A 24,812-nucleotide genomic window follows, 5' to 3' on the forward strand; every position below is an offset into this window, starting at 1 on the left:
ACATGCAAACTCCACGCAGGGAGAATCTGGGAAGCGAACCCAGGTCTCCTAACTGCGAGGCAGCAGCGCTACCACTGCACCACCGTGCTGCCCTTATCAGTGTTATTCAAAATTGATTTTTATGTTGATATTTTTGGGCGCGCGGAACGGATTAACTGGAATTCCATTATTTTCAATGGGAAAGTTTGTTCTAGATATGAGAAATTTGCTATTCGAGCTCAGTGCTGGAACGAATTAAACTCGTATCTCAAGGTTCCACTGTGTGTATATATATATAGTGGACTATGGCCGGCAGGTTATCCCGACCAGCAGGGCATCATGGGCTTTGGAGTTTTAATACACAGCCCTGCTGGATAACGTCGGGGCCGCCAGAGGACACTGCAGGGAGGCATGGAGATGTTTATTTTCCTTACAGCCCGGAAGTACATCCCAGTCACGTGGTTGGAAGAAATAAAGTGCTTCCGGGCTGATGAAGAAGAGGAATTTTCACCTGACCCGGACTGAGGGGTCAGAAGCACCTCCATGTCGTGGAATATAAAAGGACTATGGGAAATCCCAGAGGTGGAGCTGAGCTGGGTGGAAGGGTGGCAACGCGTCTGGGAGTGGTGGAGTGTTTATTGATTTGTGAATTATATGAGTATTGTGGAGTGGAGGGTGCTTTGTGCACTGTTAATTAACAAAAAGTCAAATTATTGGACTTTTACCCGGTGTCTGACATTTGATCTGAGGGTTCAAGAGGACGAGAGCGCCCTCTATCTGTCACTATATATATATATATATATATATATATATATATATATATATATATATATATATATATATATATATATATATATATATATATATATATATATATATATATATAAATATATATATATATATATATAAATATATATATATATAAATATATATATATATAATATATATATATATATATATATATAATATACTTATCAAAAGAATTAAAGGAACACTTTTTAATCAGAGTATAGCAAAAAGTCAATGAAACTTATGGGATATTAATCTGGTCAGTTAAGTAGCAGAGGGGTTGTTAATCAGTTTCAGCTGCTGTGGTGTTAATGAAATTAACAACAGATGCACTAGAGGGCAACAATGAGATGACCCCAAAACAGGAATGGTTTAACAGGTGGAGGCCACTTACATTTTTCCCTCCTCATCTTTTCTGACTGTTTCTTCACTAGTTTTGCATTTGGCTACAGTCAGTGTCACTACTGGTAGCATGAGGCTGATACCTGGACCCTACAGAGGTTGCACAGGTAGTCCAACTTCTCCAGGATGGCACATCAATACGTGTCATTGCCAGAAGGTTTGCTGTGTCTCCCTGCACAGTCTCAAGGGCATGGAGGAGATTCTAGGAGACAAGCAGTTACTCTAGGAGAGCTGGAGAGGGCCATAGAAGGTCCATAACCCATCAGCAGGACCAGTATCTGCTCCTTTGGGCAAGGAGGAACAGGATGAGCACTGCCAGAGCCCTACAAAATGACCTCCAGCAGGCCACTGGTGTGAATGTCTCTGACCAAACAACCAGAAAGACTTCATGAGGGTGACCCAAGGGCCCAATGTCCTCTGATGGGCCCTGAGCTCACTGCCCAGCAGCATGCAGCTCGATTGGCATTCGCCATAGAATACCAGAATTGGCAGATGCACCACTGGTGCCCTGTGCTTTTTACAGATGAGAGCAGGTTCACCCTGAGCACGTGACAGAAGTGAAAGGGTCTGGAGAAGCCATGGAGAACATTGCCTGTAACATCATTCAGCATGAGCAGTTTGGTGGTGGGTTAATGATTGTCTGGGAAGGCATATCCATGGAGGGTCACACAGACCGCTACAGGCTTGACAAAGGCACCTTGGCTGCCATTAGGTATCAGGATGAAATCCTTGGACCCATTGTCAGACCCTATGCTGGTACAGTGGCTCCTGGTGCACGACAATTCCTGGCCTCATGTGGTGAGAGTATGCAGGCAGTTCCTGGAGGATGAAGGAATTGATACCATTGACTGGCCACCACACTTTCCTGACCTAAATCCAATAGAACACCTCTGGGACATTATGTTTTGGTCCATGCAATGCCACCAGGTTGCACCTCAGACTGTCCAGGAGCTCAGTGATGCCCTGGTCCAGATCTGGGAGGAGATCCCCCACAACACCATCTGTCATCTCATTAGAAGCATGCACCGATGTTGTCAGGCATGTATACAAGAACACAGGGGCCATACAAAGTGCTGCGTACAATTTGGAGTTGCTGCAATTAAATTTTGGCAAAATGGACTAGCCTGCCACATCATTTTTTCACTCAGATTTTTGGGGTGTCTTTGAATTCAGGGCTCTGTAGGTTGATCATTTTCATTTCCATCAAACGATGTGGCATCCTTTCGTTCCTAACACGTTACCCAGTCTATATCAGTATAGATATCCAGGAGGATTTCTTTTTCCCATTGAGATCTGATGTGTTTTCAAAGTGTTCCTTTAATTTTTTTGAGCAGCTTATATATATATATACACACACACACACTAGGGGGCTCTGCCCCTTGCTTGCTTCGCTCACCAACCCCCGAGTTTGGATCACCAAATATACAATTTAAAGACATTATTTTCGTTTCATTCATTTTTTATTTCTTGATATTTGCCAGTAATTAAAGCTGTAGTAAATAAGTTATTCCCACTCCACAGGGGGTGCACTTTAAGCCAGCTGCCTCTTGTGCCATGCTGCGTGATCTGCATGTTGCGCTGCTCGTCAGTCGTTTAAAATACCGTACAGCAGCTGTCCTTTGTGCTGTGTGATCTGCATGTCGTGCTGCGCTTCGATCACTTCCGATCATGTTCTGAATGTTCATGAACATTGTCAGAAAGCACCTGGGGCACAACTGGGTGAACATATATATATATATATATATAGTATATGTATTGTGTGTGTGTATGTATGTATGTATGTATATATACAAGAACCAAGAAAAAGTTTTGCAATTCAATAGAAAAAATATACAACCCAATGGATCTCCTACTAGCACCAGTTAATGGTTGAAGTTCACAAATAAAGGAACACTAAATTGAAATTCTTTTACACTTGGCTTGTTCCACTGCAAGTGCTTATGGTGTCTCACTTCATATGTCAGATTGCTTGCAATGAAGATGATCCTTACACATGTTTCTTCAAATTAATTTTCTATGCTGCAATCAAGAGAGTGAGGACTGTATTTAAAAAATGGATATTTAAATTTGGTGTACTTCATCACCCATTTCCCATGCATAGTTAACTGTCTCAGAGAGAGTCTCCTCATTTAAAGATGTAAACTCCTCAAGTTTTTTCCATTTTTGCATGACGGAATTAAGATTGTGGTAAATTTGAATCAGGTAGTTCTAATTCTTTACCTTTGATGAGCTGTACACTAAGCACGGTGATGTTAGATGAGCAAAACTTTGTTGCACACAGATACAATACAATACGATACAATACAATTTATTAATCACACAAGGAGTGCTGCAATGGGCTTTAACAGGCCCTGCATGGGAACGGCAGTTCAAAGAGAGGTCCTTTTCCAGATAGGTTGGGCATGCAGTGAGTGTCAAAAAAGGGGGTCAATACAATACAATACACAGAACAGAACACAAGTAATCCTCAATACAATACAATAGTATAGTAATAGAAATATTAAAAGTGCAGAGCAGAATTCAACAGTAGATGATACCACATAATACGATTTGGATTTGTTCAGAGTCCTGGAGACCTCGGCCATCTTGCTGCCTTCCCCTATTGGCCATTCCACAGCTGAGTCAGTGCTGGGCCAGCCAATCCGATGAAAAGGCCACTCTACCCAATGATTCCTGCGATCCCCCATTAGAGATAATTCTACCTTAGGCAGGCAGGTGAGCAGTAGCACCAAGTGCCATATTTGAGTACCAAGAAGACAAACAGAATAGTTGAGGGTTGGTAACAACTTATAACTATCATATTACTAAGTGCTAATGACTAATAACAGAGATGCAGTATGTACAGTTAATCAGCAGCTCTAGTCAGGGTGTACTAATCCGAAGTAGTGAGTCTTCATCTGGCGTTTGAAAGCTGCTCCAGTCAATATGGAGCAGGTTTGGTATCTTGTGATAATAAATCCTGAACAGGATGATGTACACCAGGGTTAGCCAATGAGCTCCCAAGCAGTAACAGATGACATCACAATCCTCTGTAACTTCTTAAGCCAGTTGGCTTCACCAGTCATGATTTAGGTGTGCCATATCAAAAAGGGTGAATGCTTATGAGATCAGTTATTTTGTGTGTGTGTGGTTTTTTTTTTTTCATTTGTTATTCATTTAGACCACTTTTCAAGGATCTGTTTTCACTTTTTCTGTTGATCAGTCTGAAAAATTTTGAGATTTTTTTTTATAATTTGAAGTATTTTATGTATTGCTAAATTACGCCCACCAGTTGTTAAAACCACTCAGAAGGTGCCACACCAGCCTAGTGTGACAGCTATACTACATGATCAGTGCCATGGCCATTTTATTTGTGCAGTCATTATTGAAAACAAATTGCACCACACTTGAGCACTGTTGAACGCTGATTAGGCTTACAGTGCCGTTTTTTACTTTAACACACTTTTAGTCCCACCTATGGTGATTTCTCAGATCCATTCAAGTGCAAAGTGGAATTTCAGAAAGACGCTGAATGTTGGCCTTCTCTGCATCTTGTGGTCAACTTTTTTGTTAAGTCTGACTTCTCTTATTCTTATCTTTACCCAACACTGAGTGTCAATTGCTGTAGTCAGTTTTGTTATTCTGTCCTGTTACTTAAGCCATTACACAGTGCTTCCTCAAAAGGGCAAACCCTTGTAACTATTGGCCAGTAAATTTAATGTGCACAATCACAAATAAATTAATGGAAGTAATTACTAAGGGAAAGATCGAGCAGCACATGTCTGGAAAAGAAGGTTTAGCAAATTGTCAACATGGATTTAGACAAGGAAGGCTGTGTTTCACTATCATGCTAGAATTCTGTGAGGGAGTAACAAAAGCATTCAGTCAGAAAGGTGCATTGGATATTATTTATCTTGATTTTCAGAAGGCTTTTGATAAGGCACCATATGAAACACTAAAAGAAGTGAATATAAGTGCGGTCTGTAGGTGTTTACTAACTTGGCTCGAACACAGGTAACAACTGGGATTCTTTTTCAGAATTACGTGATGTTAAAAGTGGTTTCCCTCAGGATTCAGTGCTAGGGCCGCTGCTCTTTTTAATATAAACATAAGCTATCCAGACAAGAATATAATCAACTACCTGTCCCCCGTGGCTCCGCCCACATAGTAGTGCAACAGGACAGTGAGGAGGGTGCCGCCCGGCACCCTACTCCTGACGTCACGCTTCCTTCTCCCCTCGGCCCGCAGCCTCTGTCTCAGATTAGCGCGAATATATCGCTCCTACAAGCGAACTATGATTCTTAGCGCGATGAGAGAAGTTGTAAAATCAGCTGGAATATTCAAGTAAATTATAGAAGATCTAAATCCGTTAAGTAGTTCTCTTGCTTGCTAGTGAAGTGGACGTAAGGTACACCCCCCGAGACTGGTGTGTGAGTGAGGAGGTCCCAGCCCCCCTTCCTCTCGGCCCGCTGCGTGTCACTTGGATTTGTGCAAATAAATCATCAAAGCAAGTAAACTATGATACTTAGCGCAATGAGAGAAGTTGCAAAATCAACTAAAATGTTCAAGCAAATTATAGAAAAAAGCCTGATCTAAATCTGTTAAGTAGTTCCCTCGTGAAAAGCAGACAGACATACAGACAGACAGAGGTTGGATTTTATACCAATGTGGCAGAAAAGTAATGAGACTGGCAACACTGCAAGCGACCTGGCAACGCTGCGCTGTTGTCCTTGACAGAGCACGTGTATCAGTCCCCTGCCATAGCTCAGTGCGAGTTTCAACTCCTTCCGTTAACTACGTGATTTTTGTGACTGCTATTAGCGAAGTTGTGTTTTTGGTTGTGCGTCACGCAAAATGGAACAGCGGAATTTGGAGCAACGTTGTGCCATTAAATTTTGTGTTGAGCTTGGAAAGTCGACAAGTGTGACGTTTGAAAAGTTAAAACAGGCCTATGGGGAACATTCTTCATCCCGAGCTCAAGTTTTTCAGGGAGGCCTTCAACTTCGAAAACCAATGAAAACATCGAACGTGTGAACACTCTTGTGAGATCAGACCGTCGTTTAACATTAAGAATGTTGAGTGAACAATTAAATTTGAACAGATTTATCATTCATCAAATTTTGACTGAACATTTGCACATGCGAAAGGTCTGTGCCAAAATAGTGCCGAAAAACCTCACAATTGAGCAGAAGGACAATCGAAAAAACGCATTCCTGTGGTTTCCCAGCCCCCTTATTCACCTGACCTCAGTCCGTGTGACATTTTCCTTTTCCTAAACTGAAAAATGTCCTCAAAGGGCGTCATTTGAGACTTTAGAAAACATCAAAAGAGTGTAGCGGACATGCTGAAGACCATACGGTTGAAGACTTCCAGCGCTGCTACCAACAGTGGGAACAACGTCTCCATCGGTGTGTAGCTGCCCAAGGGAACTACTTTGAAGGGGATAACATTAATGTTTGAAAAAAATAAAAACTTTGGTAAATAAAAAATCAGTCTCATTACTTTTCTGCCACACCTCGTATATACAGAGAGAAGCTGGTTACATTTGCAGATGATACCAAAAGAAATGGAAGGGCAGATAATGTAGAATGAGCTAAATTGTTACACTGGGTCATGGAAAGCATACAGACTTGGGCATTTTTGTGTCACATATGAAACTTAATATAAGTAAATGTAGTGTTTCATGTAGGAAGTACAAATTTTTTGATTTGATTTGAATATATAGTGGGAGGTCTGCAAACCTGAAAGTACGCTAATGAGAAGGACCTCGGAGTTGAAGTTGACACACCACTATCTTCATCCAGACAATGTGCAGAAGTGATCAAGAAAGCTAATAGGATGTTATGTTATGTAGAATCCAAGATGTGTGGAGTACAAGTCTAGGGAGGTTATGGAGTTCTTAGTACTGCGCTCAGTTTTTAGTGAAAGTCAAGAAGAACAAGTAGGCTGAGAAGTCTGAGCTATGAGGAGAGGCTGAAGGACTTAAACCTTTTCAGTTTAACTCTTTTAGGGCGGATGTTGACTTTTGTCAACAGGAGGTGATGAGGGTGGTAATCAGCTGTAAACGATGACAAAACCTGCCATTACGTTTTAGTCTGACTCTCTTTGCTAGAAGGAAAGTTAGCTTGGTTGGTCTGACCGAGATTCCCTGTGCTCACGTGAGTATTGAAGAGCAAACAATGACAAAAATGGTATTGTCATTTGGCGAGAGATCGAAGCAAAACTACTCGGTTGACGACATTTCGCGTATTATCACTGAATTGGACTCTGACTTGTTGGACTCCAATTTTAAAGCAAGTGATCTAGAAATCGATATCAAAAACAAAAGTGAGGTGCCCACATCAGCCGATCGGTCCCCAGCTGATCGTGGTGCTGAACACGTTCATGTAGCCGATACACCTATGGCAATGTTCACCCCTGTGGACCGTCACTTACAATGACAAGAGGTACAAACCAGATTGCATTGCACTGTGACCGTGACTGCCACTACCCCCAAAGCTTCCCACCATGCTAAGACTCATCCCTGCCAGCCATCATACTGCCCGTGAGTGGCTCGAGCCACAAGAGACGGCAAACTGGTGGCCACAGCACACAGCAACAGATATTTTATGTTGATTTACATATGAAACTGTTTGCTTTGTGTGCTTTTCAGAAGACTACATTTTTTGAAAAAAAATATTCAGCCCTCAACGAGTTAAGCAAACAGACTAAGAGGGGACATGATTGAAGTTTTTTTTTAGAATTATCATAAAAATAATTAGTACAGTAGATCCCAGTTGTTACTTTATGATACATTTCGCAACAAGAACACAGAGACACATTTGGAAACTTGTTAAAGACAGATTGACAGATGAAATAAATTTCCAAGTACTGTGGTGAAGATGTGGACTTTAGGGACCTTCAAATGTGAGCTTGATGTTATTTTGGACAATCTAGATCATAGGTTTCCAAACTCTTTTGTGTCAGAGCCCACTTTTTCAAAGAGTGATTTGAATATATATATATATAGGAAAACAAGGATGGATTTTTAAAATTATTTTATTAGAAGATATTAACAATATCGATGTATTGCTCAAAGTATGATTTAAAAAATACATGTTTTTTAAAAAAATGAATACAAACCGGATTCCAAAAAAGTTGGGACACTATACAAATCGTGAATAAAAACTGAATGCAATGATGTGGAGGTGCCAACTTCTAATATTTTATTCAGAATAGAACATAAATCACGGAACAAAAGTTTAAACTGAGAAAATGTATCATTTTAAGGGAAAAATATGTTGATTCAGAATTTCATGGTGTCAACAAATCCCAAAAAGTTGGGACAAGGCCATTTTCACCACTGTGTGGCATCTCCCCTTCTTCTTACAACACTCAACAGATGTCTGGGGACCGAGGAGACCAGTTTCTCAAGTTTAGAAATAGGAATGCTCTCCCATTCTTGTCTAATACAGGCCTCTAACTGTTCAATCGTCTTGGGCCTTCTTTGTCGCACCTTCCTCTTTATGATGCGCCAAATGTTCTCTATAGGTGAAAGATCTGGACTGCAGACTGGCCATTTCAGTCCCCGGATCCTTCTCCTACGCAGCCATGATGTTGTGATTGATACAGAATGTGGTCTGGCATTATCTTGTTGAAAAATGCAGGGTCTTCCCTGAAAGAGATGACGTCTGGATGGGAGCATATGTTGTTCTAGAACCTGAATATATTTTTCTGCATTGATGGTGCCTTTCCAGACATGCAAGCTGCCCATGACACACGCACTCATGCAACCCCATACCATCAGAGATGCAGGCTTCTGAACTGAGCGTTGATAACAACTTGGGTTGTCCTTGTCCTCTTTGGTCCGGATGACATGGCGTCCCAGATTTCCAAAAGAACTTCGAATTATGACTCGTCTGACCACAGAACAGTCTTCCATTTTGCCACACTCCATTTTAAATGATCCCTGGCCCAGTGACAACGCCTGAGCTTGTGGATCTTGCTTAGAAATGGCTTCTTCTTTGCACTGTAGAGTTTCAGCTGGCAACGGCGGATGGCTCGGTGGATTGTGTTCACTGACAATGGTTTCTGGAAGTATTCCTGAGCCCATTCTGTGATTTCCTTTACAGTAGCATTCCTGTTTGTGGTGCAGTGTCGTTTAAGGGCCCGGAGATCACGGGCATCCAGTATGGTTTTACGGCCTTGACCCTTACGCACAGAGATTGTTCCAGATTCTCTGAATCTTAGGATGATGTTATGCACAGTTGATGATGATAGATGCAAAGTCTTTGCAATTTTTTGCTGGGTAACACCTTTCTGATATTGCTCCACTATCTTTCTGCGCAACATTGTGGGAATTGGTGATCCTCTACCCATCTTGGCTTCTGAGAGACACTGCCACTCTGAGAAGCTCTTTTTATACCCAATCATGTTGCCAATTGACCTAATTAGTGTTTATTGGTCTTCCAGCTCTTCGTTATGCTCAAATTTACTTTTTCCAGCCTCTTATTGCTACTTGTCCCAACTTTTTTGGAATTTGTTGACACCGTGAAATTTTGAATCAACATATTTTTCCTTTAAAATGATACATTTACTCGGATTAATCGTTTGATCTGTCATCTACGTTCTATTACAAATAAAATATTGACATTTGCCATCTCCACATCATTGCATTCAGTTTTTATTCACAATTTGTTTAGTGTCACAACTTTTTTGGAATCCGGTTTGTATAATATTATTAGTGAGAGGGCTGAGCTTGGTATGATGACACAAATCTTTCAATGTTTGGTGACATTTTTATCATCAGCAATCTTAAATTGCCGCATTCCACTATTGACAATCTGTTTCTTTTCTTTGTTAATAGATTTTCGACCACGCTAAATCCTCTTTTGGCTAAATATGATGATGGGAGACTTGTAGATCGTCTAATTCGTGTTGCCATCAGGGAAAAGTAGTGTTTCTTCTCAATGAAGAGGCGTATCCACGAGAATTAAAAGATTTGTTGTTTGGTGAAAGTGAAATCCACATACGCGAGTGACAGAGATGTGAAGTGGGTGCCGTGTAGCACAGGCAGGGGGGTCCACGTAAGTTTTTCTTTGAATGTTATCTGCAGGTACCGCACTGTAATTTCAGGCTTACACTTGCTCTGAAGGAATCCCGAAACAATCTGGTATTGATAAAATTTCTCACGTATTTATAGTAATGGTCAATGAACCGGTCAAAACGTGCATAGATTCGGTCCTCTGTATGTGCATTAATCTTGTAAGGACTTGCATGATCTGCGAATGCATGACTTGTGCAAACTTGTAAATATAATGTACCAATACCTACTAATTAATACGGACGGGTCTTTCGTAATGGACATTTAGAATTATTGGTTGAAACGTGTTCAGCACTCTTGCGAGTATTGCCCAAGGGGGCAGCGGCTGGTCCTCAATGCCCCCTTAATATGTCTTGAACCAGAAATGCCCCCTTAGATTTCTTCATCACCCACCGGTGAGCGGTACTGCCCCCGTTGGGAACCTTAGATCTAGAACATGTCTGCTCTGCCTGTTCTTGTCACAACATTTCAAATGTTGAATTTATCTGTGGAGTTTGCATGTGCTGTCTTTGTCTGTGTAGAGTTTTTCTCTGCATATTCATTCATGTCGGGTTAATTTTGTTTCTTAACTTTGAATTAGTTATGGACTGCTGTCCTGTCCACGGCCTTCTGCCTTCTCATTTATGCTTCTAGAATTTAGCCCATTGTGACCCTGAACTGAATTTAGGGTGATCATTAATAATTAGTAAAATATAGTGTGTATTTATGTAATGAGCTTTATAAAGCTTTAAATGGGTTTTGTAGTCAGGCCTGCAGTTTGAGCAAGCGTGCTTTCTTATTCAGCGCTGGCTCCTGTCTTTCTCTCAACACTAGCAGGTAGGCTGTAAGTCTCCAAATTCTATTAGTGCACTGAACAAGATTTAATGGGTGGGTGAATGAAATAAATACAATGTATAGTTGAGGTCAAATAAAAAGCAAAAAAAAAAAATCTGTGATAATTGAAACAATTTATTATTTGCTACAGAGGCGTTGCATTCTGCTGTTTATTTTATTACAGTTTTCCTTCTTTGGTACTCACTCCATTTTGTATTCAAAGCCCTCACCACCTACGCACATCAAAAACAATCAGCCTGGTTACGTTTGCTCCGGTGCTTCACACTGACTCACTTTTATTTTTTCCTATGGCATCTCTGTGTTATTCTGAATTTTATGCTAATATAAGTAGTATTCTACTGCATAATTCATCTAAAGTGTACAGGAGGCCCCAGAGTATGCCTAAGAGTGATGTGTCATCATGCAGTCATTTTTTTTTTTTTTTGCTTTGATACAGTATGAATATTTCAAGTTTGTTCTCTCTTTGTCAAAAATTTGAATCATCTATTATTGTGTAATTCTGCATGTTGCATACTTTGTGACTGCCATTGCTGCTTCAGTGCAGGATTTACGTATAAGCTACACAAGCTATACCTTAGGGTTAGGGTTAGGGTAACAAATTAGGGTTAGCTAACAAATTGTCCGAGTGAGCAAAGGGCCCCATGTCTCAAATAGCTTAGGGCCTTTTCAAGTCTTCTGGTGCAAGGAGAAGGACCTGGAATTGACCATTGCCAAGACAAAGGAGTACCATCCATCCATCCATTTTCTAACCCGCTGAATCCGAATACAGGGTCACGGGGGTCTGCTGGAGCCAATCCCAGCCAACACAGGGCACAAGGGCAGGGCAGGGTGCCAACCCACCACAGGACACACACAAACACACACACACACACACACACACACACACACACACACACACTAGGGCCAATTTAGGATCGCCAATCCACCTAACCTGCATGTCTTTGGATTGTGGGAGGAAACCCACGCACACGGGAGAACATGCAAACTCCACGCAGGGAGGACCCGGGGAAGCGAACCCAGGTCTCCTAACTGCGAGGCAGCAGCGCTACCACTGCACCACCGTGCTGCCCTTATCAGTGTTATGGAAAATTGATTTTTATGTTGATATTTTTGGGCGTGCGGAACAGATTAACTGGAATTCCATTATTTTCAATGGGAAAGTTTGTTCTAGATATGAGAAATTTGCTATTCGAGCTCAGTGCTGGAACGAATTAAACTCGTATCTCAAGGTTCCACTGCGCCACCGTGCTGCCCAAGGAGTACCAAGGATCCTCTGAAATTAGTCAAAATCATGATTGAGGTGGTACAGACCTAGGAACAACTGGGGGGGTCTGCCTAAATCAGTCCTGGAGGGCCGCAGTGGCAGCAGGTTTTTATTCTAACCCTTTTTGTAATTTGTGCTGCTAATTAACTTCTTTGGAATTCATTTTAGTTGACTTGCTCTTGAATATTCGGCCCCCTTAATTGTTTCTTTTTCCCTAATTAACAGCCAAACGATAAAATGAACCAAAGCATGACCAACATACTGTAACCATCATACAGTATCTGAAAATAAAAAGGATAGAGGTTTCAGGAATGTTGATTTGCTCATGTCCCCAAAACATTTGAACAGAGCTCTTAGTAAAGTAAAGAAAAAAAATCAAGAATTTTGAAAATGTCTGCTATTGTACAATGAGAGCAGCACCAAGCCATGGGATTAAAGAATGGGTTTAATTAACAACGAGACTCTGCACCTTATTAAGCAACTGGTTGGAGTTTGAGGCCCTGACTTAGTTGGTCTTCTGTTGGCTCACTTCATATTTCATTTGGGTGCCATTTAAGGAATGAAATTAAACAATTCAGAGAAACGATGAAGAAGTTCAGGAAAACAAATCTTAAAAAACAAGTCAATTAAAATGAATTCAAAAGAAGTTAATTAACAGCAAAAACAGGTCACTAATTAAGAAAAGGGTTGGAATGAAAACCTGCAGCCACTGTGGCCCTCCAGGACCGGAGTTGGAGACCCCTGGTCTAAACAGTGGATTGTATTGGGGGATTAGCAAACACTTTTAATTATCCCACATGTCTTACAACAGTACATTACAAACCCAGCAAGGGGACAATTAAGGTTTTATAGTTGACAATAATTTGTTTTTGGTCATTTGATTTATGGTGGATCAACTGTTATGAGCAGCAGAAATTATACAATAGGTAGTTCAGTGATTTCTGGTTTTTGTTATTTGATGCATATATTGTATTTTCTTTACTTGTTTGGTGTTTTATTATATTTTTTAAGTTCGATATTGAGGGGGTTCTTCTTCGAAATGTGTCGGCCAGACCTACACTTCGCATCACATGAATGGGTCAAGAATTCTGTGACATTTTCTCATGCTGTGCTTGTTTAGTCCTCCTGATATATTCTTTTCGATAATTGTAGTAGTCTAGGAATGATCGGCTCATTTAGTGGGCTCAAACTTTTTTTTTTCTTTTGTTAGATTTATTTTGTGTCAAATTTAATGATTATTTATTTTTCATTTTTATACATGTTTAGTAGATATTTACTGTGAACCTCGTGGTATGGTTTATTGGCACCTGTAAAACTTTGCGAGCATAATTCGTTCCGGAAACGTGCTCGCAATCCAAAACACTCGTATATCAAAGCGAATTTCCCCATAAGAAATAATGGAAATTCAGATGATTCGTTCCACAACCCAAAACTATTCATATAAAAAGGATTAATACAAAATATAAAGTAAAATACATAATACAAATTAACCCGCAATTTACCTTTAAAAAGAATCATGGCTGGTGTGAGTTTCTAAACTCATGTGGAATTCCACCCAACGGGACGACACGCTGAAGAGTGTCCCAAAGCAATCGCAGTCTCCCAGCGCTGTAGCAGTTAGCGTATAAGCGCATCCAAAAGATCAAGGAACATTATAAAAGATCCCGCTGCAATAAATAACAGCGCTGTTGCTGTTTCAAACTGAATAAACTGGTGTTTATTCAGCTGGTGTTAAAGTACTGAGACTCAGCTTCGTGTTTTGGGGAGCAAGATGAGGACTCACACTTCACAGCGCACACACACAGTCACAATGCTGTAGTAAACAGAGAGAGGCTGGGCGGCGAGATAAGGAGAGAGAGAAAAGACGCGATGAGCGAGCGAGCAAGATAAGGAGAGAGAGAAAAGCGCACTGGGCGGCGGCGAGATAAGGAGAGAGAGAAAAAGACACGATGATCGATCGAGCGAGCGAGCGAGATAAGGAGAGAGAGAGAGAGAACCACCATCAGCTCAGTTGTGATCACATGGCGCTCAGCAGACAAAGTGTATCCATACTACTCGTATTGCAAGACATCGCTCGTTTATCAAGTCAAAATTTATTAAAAATTTTTGCTCGTCTTGCAAAACACTCGTAAACCAAGTTACTCGTAAACCGAGGTTCCACTGTATATGCATTTCAGCTAAAATCAACTGAAACATCAGAGGGGGGATTTCCATTGAACTAACAGACTTCTACAACTGGCTGCACCAGTGACAATTTAGTTATGTCATATTAATGGGAGAGATTACTTATCAATTAATCATCATTTATTTTATGTTTTATATTTGTAATCAATTTGAACCACAGTCACAGGGTTTGATGCCCCAAATTCTTAACCACTATGCCACACTGCCTGTAAAATACTTCTATTATAGCATGCTGTACGTTATTTATTAATATTATTATTATTAAGATGACTGCAATAATGGATGTAGCTGTATATTAGGGAAGTGTTCCACAAGCTTTTTCGTGTCCCATGGAGGTATCTTTGTGACATATTTAAGATCAATCTTCAGAGCGGTGGGTTGGAGGGTCCACCTTGATGATTTGAGCTTGATCATCATAGTTGTGGCAGATATGAGTGTGATTGTCAGAGCACCAAACCACTTGTGACCTCCTGCGACACAATAATATTATAAACAACAGCAACTTGCAACCCAGTGGTTGAGAAATGCTGTATTAGAGCAAAAGTATTAAAAAAAAACTCTAAACACAAAAAGTAATTGCTTGATCAGCAATCGATGGCCATATCTTTGGTCCTGAAGTTGAGTTTTTCATGTCATTCAAACACAGTTAGAAGGTTCAGGTTGTGCTTCACTGTATCTTTGTCAAATTTTCTTTCAGGGTGAACTCATCCATTTTCCATCTGTCCTTTTTGTTGTTTCAGGCTCTACAAGCTGTACAATCACTGGGGAATGCGCACCATCACATATACCTTTATTATTGTGGATCTTGCACTTGCCTTGTTCGAGGAACCTGCAGTTTTCCTGTTGCCTATATGGGTAAGCAATAAGGTCCAAGGGGCTGTGGCTTCGTATTCTGCTTTAGAGGTATTTCCAGGGCACTCTTTAAACCATTTCCTTTAGTCAGGAATGTATCCCAAAAAGTCCTATATCCCTTGGAACCTAAATCCCCCGCCTCCCCTGGTGATTACATGTCTACCTGCACTCAATATGCTCTGTTAAGAAAGAGACTGGGTCTCCCCTGGCTGGCCTTTCCCCCTGTCCTCAGCAGTTCTTTAAAATGAAACACAGGCCACCACTGGTCCATTTTGTAAATTCCATGTCTGGAATGAAACTTTCTGTGTCGTGCCAGTCTCGCATAATCTCTTTAACAATCTAGTGCTGTCAGAATAATCACTTTCATAGCCCCTAAGAAACACAAGGCCGTTATCCACGTTATATTCCAATGGATACTTCTTTTTGGAGGTAGACAGCCCTCAAATGACTGTGGACCTCTCTCACCACAAGTACAGGTCCTCTCTCCCAAACACAGGAGACACCCCTTTGTGGTGGTTTAACCACACCATTCTTCAAGTGGTCCCTTCTGCTAACAAAGTACCAGGATTGCATCCGACTGTTTTCTTATTGTAGAAGCCTTTAATCCTAGTGCCCTCTCTGTACATGTAATATTTATACTGTATAGCACCATAACTTTGCATATAGTTCATACTAGCTGAAATACCCGGTGTTGCCCAGGAAGAAAATAAAGTTTCTTTTTTTTTTAATTGTTTGAGGAAAAATATAAAAAAAACATACAACTTTAAAAATAAAAGTAAATTAACAAACAATTAGACTCACTAATGTGCTTGTGTTGTTTACTGAAGTGCGGTCTATACTTTACCTTCGATTTTGATAACTTAATTAAATAACTTTTTGATTATGAACGTATTAAAAAAAAACTTCCTGTTGCTTTTTTTACAAAAAAATTGTAACACCAACACGTTAGCTGTGATGCTGCGAAACAAATGACATTTCATTTTTTAACGAATAAACAAAAATCGCAAATTCACTATATAAATATATAATGTTTATGGTAGATAAAAAAAATAAAATTGCTTACTTATCTTATATATAATATGCTATATTCATCAAAATATAATTCGAAAAAGTGAAGACAGATTCATTTTTGATTTCTGGCGTAGTAATACGTTTTTACATGCAGAATTTTTGACGACCAAGAAAAAGCAATTAAATTAATATTATTATTAGGTTGATTTAATTCTATCAGCACTACAACAAGTAAGAGTAATGCAAGATAAAAACAAACATTAAACGACAAACAAATAATACAACAGATTTTTCACGATCAACTGTCGGTTGCTTTTACAGAGCACACCAGAAACGTTCCGAGTGTCAACTGGATGATAACATACATACAAGACCACAAGATTGTTACAGTCTGGTTTATATACAGGGTGAGGCAGAAAGGACGAACGGCTTTGAAATGGCTAGAACTCACCACTAGGTGGAGTGACAGATGTGTGGTAGGAGGCGTTAGGTTCATGAAGTCTTAGCATTTTTTTATTTTCTTTTTAGTTGAAGCCTTGGACCCGTGGGCGATAGAACACCACATTTTTGCATACAACTGTTTTGTGAAGAACAACAAATCTATTACCGCAGTTCACCATGAGTTTTGTTGCCATTTCAATATCCACAGAAATAAAGCTGTTCCCGCTCGTAACACTATCCTACGTTGGGTTAAAGCACTTCATATGGAGGAATATTTCGGACAAAATGAAATAAATAAATAAATGCGTAAATAAATAAAAGTACTGTGAAATGTGAGCATAAATAAATAAATGTGTCATGAAATGAGAGCCTTAATAAATAAATGTGTCATGAAATGACAGCATAAATAAATAAATGTGTCACGAAATAGGTTTTTCGTTGCTTATTTATTTATTTCATTTTGTCCGTAACATTCCTGCAAACCGTCATGAAATACGGCTTGAAATAAAACTGTCACTTTCACTCGTCAAAGTTGAGAGGGTGGGCTCTAACACGCCCTCTAGTTACTGATTGGTGAATCGATAGCACAAGAATTCATTAGAAAAATGGTTACTACTACCGATGAAATGGATTCTGGCGAAGATATTACGTATTTCAGAGAGAGAATTGAAGATTTATCGGAAGAAATTACAATGTTGGCGGCCCTTTTAGAACAGAGTATTTGACCCTTGTTTTATGAGTATAAAGTCAGTTGCATATTCGCAGCTACTTTTTCAAACAACTGTACAGCTCTGATCAGTGGAAAAAGTTGTTCATCCATCCATTTTCTAACCCGCTTGTTCAGTTCAAAATATTAGGTGGAGCTGCTTTGGGCATTCCATGTCAAAGTACCTAAACCAATACAGCCGTTGCAGCTTACCTTATATCAAACTGGCTCATTCGTCTTGTGATCGTCTTCTCTGATACATCATACAGATCTGCAATCTGTCGTACTTTTAAACCGCATAACAGAAGGTGTTCTATTGACTCAGCTGGAATGTCAAAGGATGGACGTCCAGAGCAGGGAACTGCGTCACCTGAACTGGAGTGTAGTAGAGTCCGTTCCACCTGTTCTTCGATAATTTCAAAACAGTTTCATCTATATCGAGTCTAAAGGGCCGCCAACATTGTAATTTCTTCCGATAAATCTTCAATTCTCTCTCTGAAATACGTAATATCTTCGGCAGAATCCATTTCATCGGCAGTAGTAAGCATTTTTCTAATTAATCCGTGTGCTATCGATTCACCAATCAGTAACTAGAGGGCGTGTTAGAGCCCGCCCTCTCAACTTTGACGAGTGAAAGTGACAGTTTTATTTCAAGCCGTATTTCATGACGGTTTGCAGGAATGTTACGGACAAAATGAAATAAATAAATAAGCAATGAAAAACATATTTCGTGACACATTTATTTATTTATGCTCTCATTTCATGACATATTTATTTATTAAGGCTCTCATTTCATGACACATTTATTTATTTATGCTCACATTTCACAGTACTTTTATTTATTTACGCATTTATTTATTTATTTCATTTTGTCCGAAATATTCCTCCATAACTTCATACACACGGCACACTGATGAACAAAAGACCACCGGGGACTACACGAACGGCACGTACCCCTGAAAATGTGGAAAGCGTACAACTAGATGCTCGGAAGCATTCTTCTGAACTTGGCCTCCGTAATCGTTCGGTAATTGTCAAATGCTATTTCAATATGAACTCAAATCTTTCAATAAATTTTCTTTGTAAGAAAAAATTGACAATTTTGTGATTTTGTAAAAAACGTCCATCCTTTCTGCCTCACCCTGTATAAAATATAGGTTATTTATTTAAATTCATGAATTCAGTCATTCATAGCCACTCTCCAAAAAAAATGCTCAGATTTTTTTTCTGAAACAGAACTTTAATCAAAGAATGTCATATGCTAGAATTCATTTCATCCTCAAGATTGTTTACTCACCTCAGCAGCGACATTCATGTCCCTGACGACTCCTCTTGTGAAGTCAGTAGACAGATTGGGAGAGCATGGTGGGGATATGAGGTCGCTAGAAAGGGGTGTGTTGTGCTCCCAATATCTCTGCAAAAGGACAAAGGTCCAAGTCTTTAGGGTCCTTCTGCTCCCTGTTTTACTATATGGTTTTGAGACATGGATGCTATCCAGTGACCTGATATGAAGACTGGGCACCTTTGGTACTGTCTCTCTTCAGAGAATCCTTGGGTACCGCTGGTTTGACTTTGTGTTGCTCACAGAGTCCCAAATGAGGCACATTACCTGCATTGTGAGGAAGCGTCAGTTATGGCACAACGGTCATGTGACGCAATCCACAGGATCCTCATTGTTGAGGACCTGAGTGGCTAAACCAAGCCAAGGGGACGCCCACATTAACACCTGGCTGTGGCACATAGATGGACTGGACCACGTGTTTGTGATGTTTCATCATGTGGTGGGTGCGGCAACACACTATACCAGTGCATGGTCCCCAACCTTACCTGACCTGACCTGATGGGCATTTTGACTACTGTAGCATTTGCTTATCCCCAAGTATTATTTAAGTGACTACTGTAATATTTCATACTGTAACTCGAAGAGGTTTTGATAATGCCTGGCTGCAGCCGCATTCATTAAATATTGTTAAACAGGGTTGGTCATGCAGAATTGGCAAGTATTTTATCATTCAGTGGAGTCACTTTTGAATGACATGTTCGAGGAGTACCTGAGTACACATAATGGTGTATTTTCACTTGACGGCAATGTGAGAAAGTACCATCTGCTCCACAAATGATAGCTTCTGCCTCTTGGCAACCCAGTACAGGAGACAGATTGATAAAAGGATGTGTAAACCGTTTAGTTACTATTGTTATTAATGTTTGGGGTTAGGGTTAACTGATTTACGCTTAGGTATATTTTACAATATTTCCATACATTTAGTTTATTGCACAGTAATTGGACATAGTTCTGTCAGCAGTGTAATATTACTCTATTGAATGTTCTTGTTTGTATAACTCTCTCAGCAGTTATGTTCTGTAATACTCTGACCTTGCTCTGTACAGCATTGTACCTCAATAATGTTATATACAGACAGGTCCATAAATATTTGGACAGTGACACAATTTTTGAAAAATTGGTTCTGCATGCTACCTCAGTTGATTAGATATACAGTAATTATGTTATTAAAGTGTAGACTTTCAGCTTTAATTTAAGGGCTTTACTAAAAATATCATATGAGACGTTTAGGAATGAGAGATATTTTATACTTTTGAACAAACTAACATAATCATAAATATAATGGAAACTTTGGCCTTCTCCATGTGCTGGGTTTCCACCCTAGTGATACTTTGCCTGGCCTTGGTCTTGATTTGCTGCTTATTCATTGGACTTTCTGCCACCGGTTTTCTCTTCAGCAAATGAAATGCATGTCCATTTGGGTTGAGGTCAGTTGATTGACTTGGCATTTTGAAGAATATTTCATTAATTTGACTGGAAAAGCACTTGATTTGCTGCCACAGTATGTTTTGACTCATTGTCCATCTGTACTCTGAATGATTGTCCTATCGGTTTTGCAGCATTTGGCTGAGTCTGAGCAGACAGTAGAAACCTGGACACCAGAATTCATCCTGCTACTTCTGCCAGCAGTCATATCATCAATAAACACCAGTGACCGACTTCCATTGGCAGTCCAGCATGGCCATAAAACTGCCTCCACCATGTTTTACAGATGATGTGATATTATGTGATAATCTGCTCACGGGCCATTTCTTCTCTTCTCCATACTCTTGTCTTTCCAACATTCTGGTATTTATTGATCTTAGTTTCCTTTGTACAAAGAACTGGACAGGCTTTTAAAAAATGTTTTCTGACAAAGTCTAATCTATCCTTCCTATGCTTGAGGTTTACCAGTGGGTTGCATCTTGTTGTAAACTCTTTAACTCTTCTCATGAAGTCTTCTCTTGATTGTACACTTTGGCAATGATAGGTCTACCACCGGAGAGTGTGCTTGGTTTGGATAAATGTTGTGAAGGGTTCTTCTTCACTAAGGACGTGAAGTCTGCAATCATTCAGCACAGTTGTCTTCTGTGGTTCACCAGACATCCTGATGTTGCTGAACTCACCAATGTGTTCTTTCTTTTTAAGAATGTACCAGATGGTTGATTTGACAACTCCTCGTTTTTCTGCTATCTCTCTAAAGGGTTTGTTTTGTTTCCTCAGCCTAATGATGGCCTGTTTTTACTTGCATGGACAGCTTTTTGGACCTCATATTGAGAGTTCATATTTACAGCTTCCAAAGGCAAATTCCACACTTGGACTCAATTCTAGACCTTTTACCTGCTTACTAGTTAATGAAATAAAGAGGGACCTGATCCCACCTGGCTATGGAACAGCTTGTCAGACAAATGTCCAAATACTTTTGAGACCCCTAGAAATGGAGGGGCTATGCAGAAAAATGGCTGTCATTCCTCAACGGCTCATATGATATTTTTGATAAACCCATTGAATTAAAGATTAAAGTCTACAATACAGTACCCTACAATTTATTTTTGTATAGCCCAAAATCACAGAAGAAGTGCCGCAATGGGCTTTAACAGGCCCGGCCTTTTGATAGCCCCCCAGCCTTGACTCTCTAAGAAGACAAGGAAAAACTTCCGAAAAAAACCTTTGTAGGGAAAAAAAAATGGAAGAAACCTTGGGAAAGGCAATTCAAAGAGAGACCCCTTTCCAGGTAGTACACTTAAATCATATAATGATTGCTTTATTTCAAATCCATTATGGTGGCATACAGAGCCAAAACTATGAAAATTGTGCCACTGTCCAGGTACTTATGGACCTGACTGTATATTGTCGTTAATGCCATATCTTGATTACAGAACACTCCTGCTCTCGCTTAACAGTTTTACTCAGATGTGCTAATGAAAATGACCGAGATCAGGATTAATACTTGCTGATCCCATATTCATTTATTATCTGGCAATTGCAGAAATTCTGCTCTCTTAAATGATATCCTGTACTCCATATCAACTGGTAGTTGTGGTCCAATATCTTCAATCAACATTGGCAACAAAATGAATAGTAGTAATTAGTTTTAAACATGCTCTGTAAATTAGTTAATCAATTTATTTATTGTACTTAGTACTAACCTTTTTCATTTTATTTTTCAGGCGACCTCCCTTGCAGAGTTTGTTTGTCTTTTGGTCTTCACTGGACGTTTGGTTCATTATGCTAAGGTCATACCACCGTGGAAGTTTTGGAAAGACGCCAAGAATATCTGTATCATGGTTATTATACTAGTAAGTTGAAAACATTAATATATAATATTAGTAATTTATGAAGGATTAATTCAGTATCTTGGTGTAGTGAGAAGTCCAACAAAACGACACCTTTTATTGGCTAGCTAAAAAGATTACAATATGCAGGCTTTCGAGGTAACTTATGCCCCTTCTTCAGGCAAGATGTGTTTTTTTTTTAAAGTTAGCCAATAAAGGTGTAATTTTGCTTGAACTTCTCACTACATCCATAATGACTAACAGGGTTCAACACCCTAGTACTTCAATTTCTTGGAAAAGACATTTTTGGGCTCACAGTACATGTTTCACCGTAACTACCTTCTCCTGTTGTGAATCTTAATGTCTGTCTGAACTGTTTGCTCATTCTGATGACCTAACATTGCTGTGATGCACAGTGACATGTCTGTTCATTTATTTTACTTTCAAAAGATGCATTTAAGAGTTAAGGCTGATCATCAGTGACAAGCCATTTGTTAACTAAGATGTTTCCAGTTCTTGCCCTAGAAGTAGTCCGCATCAGTCAGTCGCTTTCTTATAGTTTCATCAAATAGTGTAAGTGAACTATGAAGGAATATGGAAATTCATGTCAAAGCACACTTGCATGAAGCATGGACATATTTGGACAATTTTTAATCTAACCAACAGATGCTGCACTGTTCCAATATGGAGTAAACCTTTTGTTCTTCCAGTTGAATGTGTGTTTTGTTCATTTGTGATTGTGTTTTATTATTGTGAAGATATTTGCTCAGCTAGCTTTGGTTTCCAACTAAGTTGACTTTAGTTTTGGTCCTCTCCCTGTAATCAATGTCAGCAGTTTTCCTTTTTTTTTTATCGAGCACATCTTATCTCATTTAAAATTGTCCAAAATGTTTCCAGGGCGAGATCCAACCTGTGAATGTTACAATTGAGCTCCAGTTTCACTAGGCCATATGTTTTGGGCGAACACCAAATTAACATCATTCTAGACAAACATTTTTAAATGCCTATCAGGCAGCCTTGGTGTCACAATCACTCCTAATCCACTAACAGCTGTGTCTGGTGGACTCCCAGATGGGCTTAAAGTGGAGGAGGACAAACAAACTGCAATGGCCTTTGCTTCGCTATTAGCACTTAGACTTGTCTTGCTCAACTGGAAGAATCCTAGCCCACCTCTTTTAAGTCAGCGGGTAACTGATGTTATGTACTATTTGAAATTGGGGGGGAAAAAAATCAAATTCTCACTTAGAGGATCTGTATAAAACTTGTTTTAAACCTGACAGGATCTAATCCATTATATTTTAGAATAAGCATTTATATTGGGGAGAAAGACTCCTTTGTCTCTTTACTGCTCTCAAAAGTTTTACTCTGACTGTTGGCCTTCCTCTCTTTCTCATGAGTTGGGATTGAATTGAGTTTAGTTTTGTTAAGTTTGACTTGATTGTATGGAATGTTACATGCTTTTAACAAATTCAATAAAAGATTAAAAAAAAAAAGATTCATTGGACACTTTAAAATGGCCTGCATGTCCATGTGTGCACTAGTCTTCTTCACCATGGGCTGGCGTTCTGTCTCGGACTGATCCCTATTTTGTAGAAAATGCTCTTACTCACCATGAAACAAACCAGGCAAAAAAGAAGGTTCATAGGGTGGATTTGTGGGAATTTACTTTTTTTGTATTTTATAATCTACTAGGGGGCTCTGCCCCCTGCTCACTTTGCTCGACCACCCTTATGTTTGGTTTACCGGATAGACAATACAATTTATTTTTTGTATAGCCGAGCATCACACAAGAAGTGCCACAATGGGCTTTAACAGGCACTGCCTCCTGACAGCCCCCCAGCCTTGACCCTCCCAAAAAAACTCCCAAAAAAAAAAAACCCTTGTAGGGAAAAAATAGAAGATATCTTGGGAAAGGTAGTTCAAAGAGAGACCCCTTTCCAGGCAGGTTGAGCGTGCAGTGGGTGTCAAAAAGAAGGGGGTCAATACAATACAGTACAATACATAGAAAAGAATAAATCCTCAATACAGTATACAAATAAAAATTCTAGAAGTACGGAGTAGAATTTCACATTAGATGATATCCCATAATATGATTTGGATTTGTTTTAAGTCCTGGATACCTCATTCATCAAGCTGCCTCCTCCATTTGGCCATTCCACAGCTGAAATAGCGCTAATCCGATGAAAGGACACCTCTTTCCCACGATTCCTGCGATCCTCCATCAGGGATGACTTTACCTTAGGCAGGCAATATACGCGTTGTGATGGGGAGGTGCGTATGAATGTACACTAAGGATATGCTGTCGCATTATCTGCTGTCTTCCTGCTGTTGGCGAGCTGCATGTTTTGCTTGTCTCTTGTCGTTGTTTTAAGAGCTGGGAGCACATGATGCTTGTCTGACAGATGCAATCCAACATCTGCTAGGTTAGAAGCCTGTGGACCTGTTTTAAATGATGGCTCGCTGGCTGGTCTCGCGTCACATTCTAAAAACAATAGTTGTCCCTTTTATTTACGGCCCCAGTCGCGGTTAAATTCTTTCTTGCAGGACGTATAACGCTGCCCCCTCTTTCGCTCAATTGCTCGCACCCGCCGTCACGCTGCCCTTCGATCTTTTTAAAGCCTTTTCAGCTACTGTCCTTTTTCCTACTTTGTGTCTCTGTTGCTCGCGTTCTGATCGTTTCTCCATCATCATAA

General features: G+C 39.8%; 1 protein-coding gene across 1 annotated transcript in view; it reads left to right on the top strand.

Moving 5' to 3' along the window:
* tpcn3 (two pore segment channel 3) overlaps positions 1–24,812 on the top strand; it is a 152,829-nt gene that overhangs the window by 38,612 nt on the left and 89,405 nt on the right. The window contains exons 3-4 of the mRNA XM_039738370.1: positions 15,254–15,368; positions 22,015–22,143. Of these exons, the coding sequence (XP_039594304.1) occupies positions 15,254–15,368; positions 22,015–22,143 (244 nt within the window). The remainder of the gene's footprint in view (positions 1–15,253; positions 15,369–22,014; positions 22,144–24,812) is intronic.

Source organism: Polypterus senegalus, chromosome 16, assembly GCF_016835505.1.
Source record: "Polypterus senegalus isolate Bchr_013 chromosome 16, ASM1683550v1, whole genome shotgun sequence".
Classification (NCBI taxonomy): Eukaryota; Metazoa; Chordata; class Cladistia; order Polypteriformes; family Polypteridae; genus Polypterus; species Polypterus senegalus.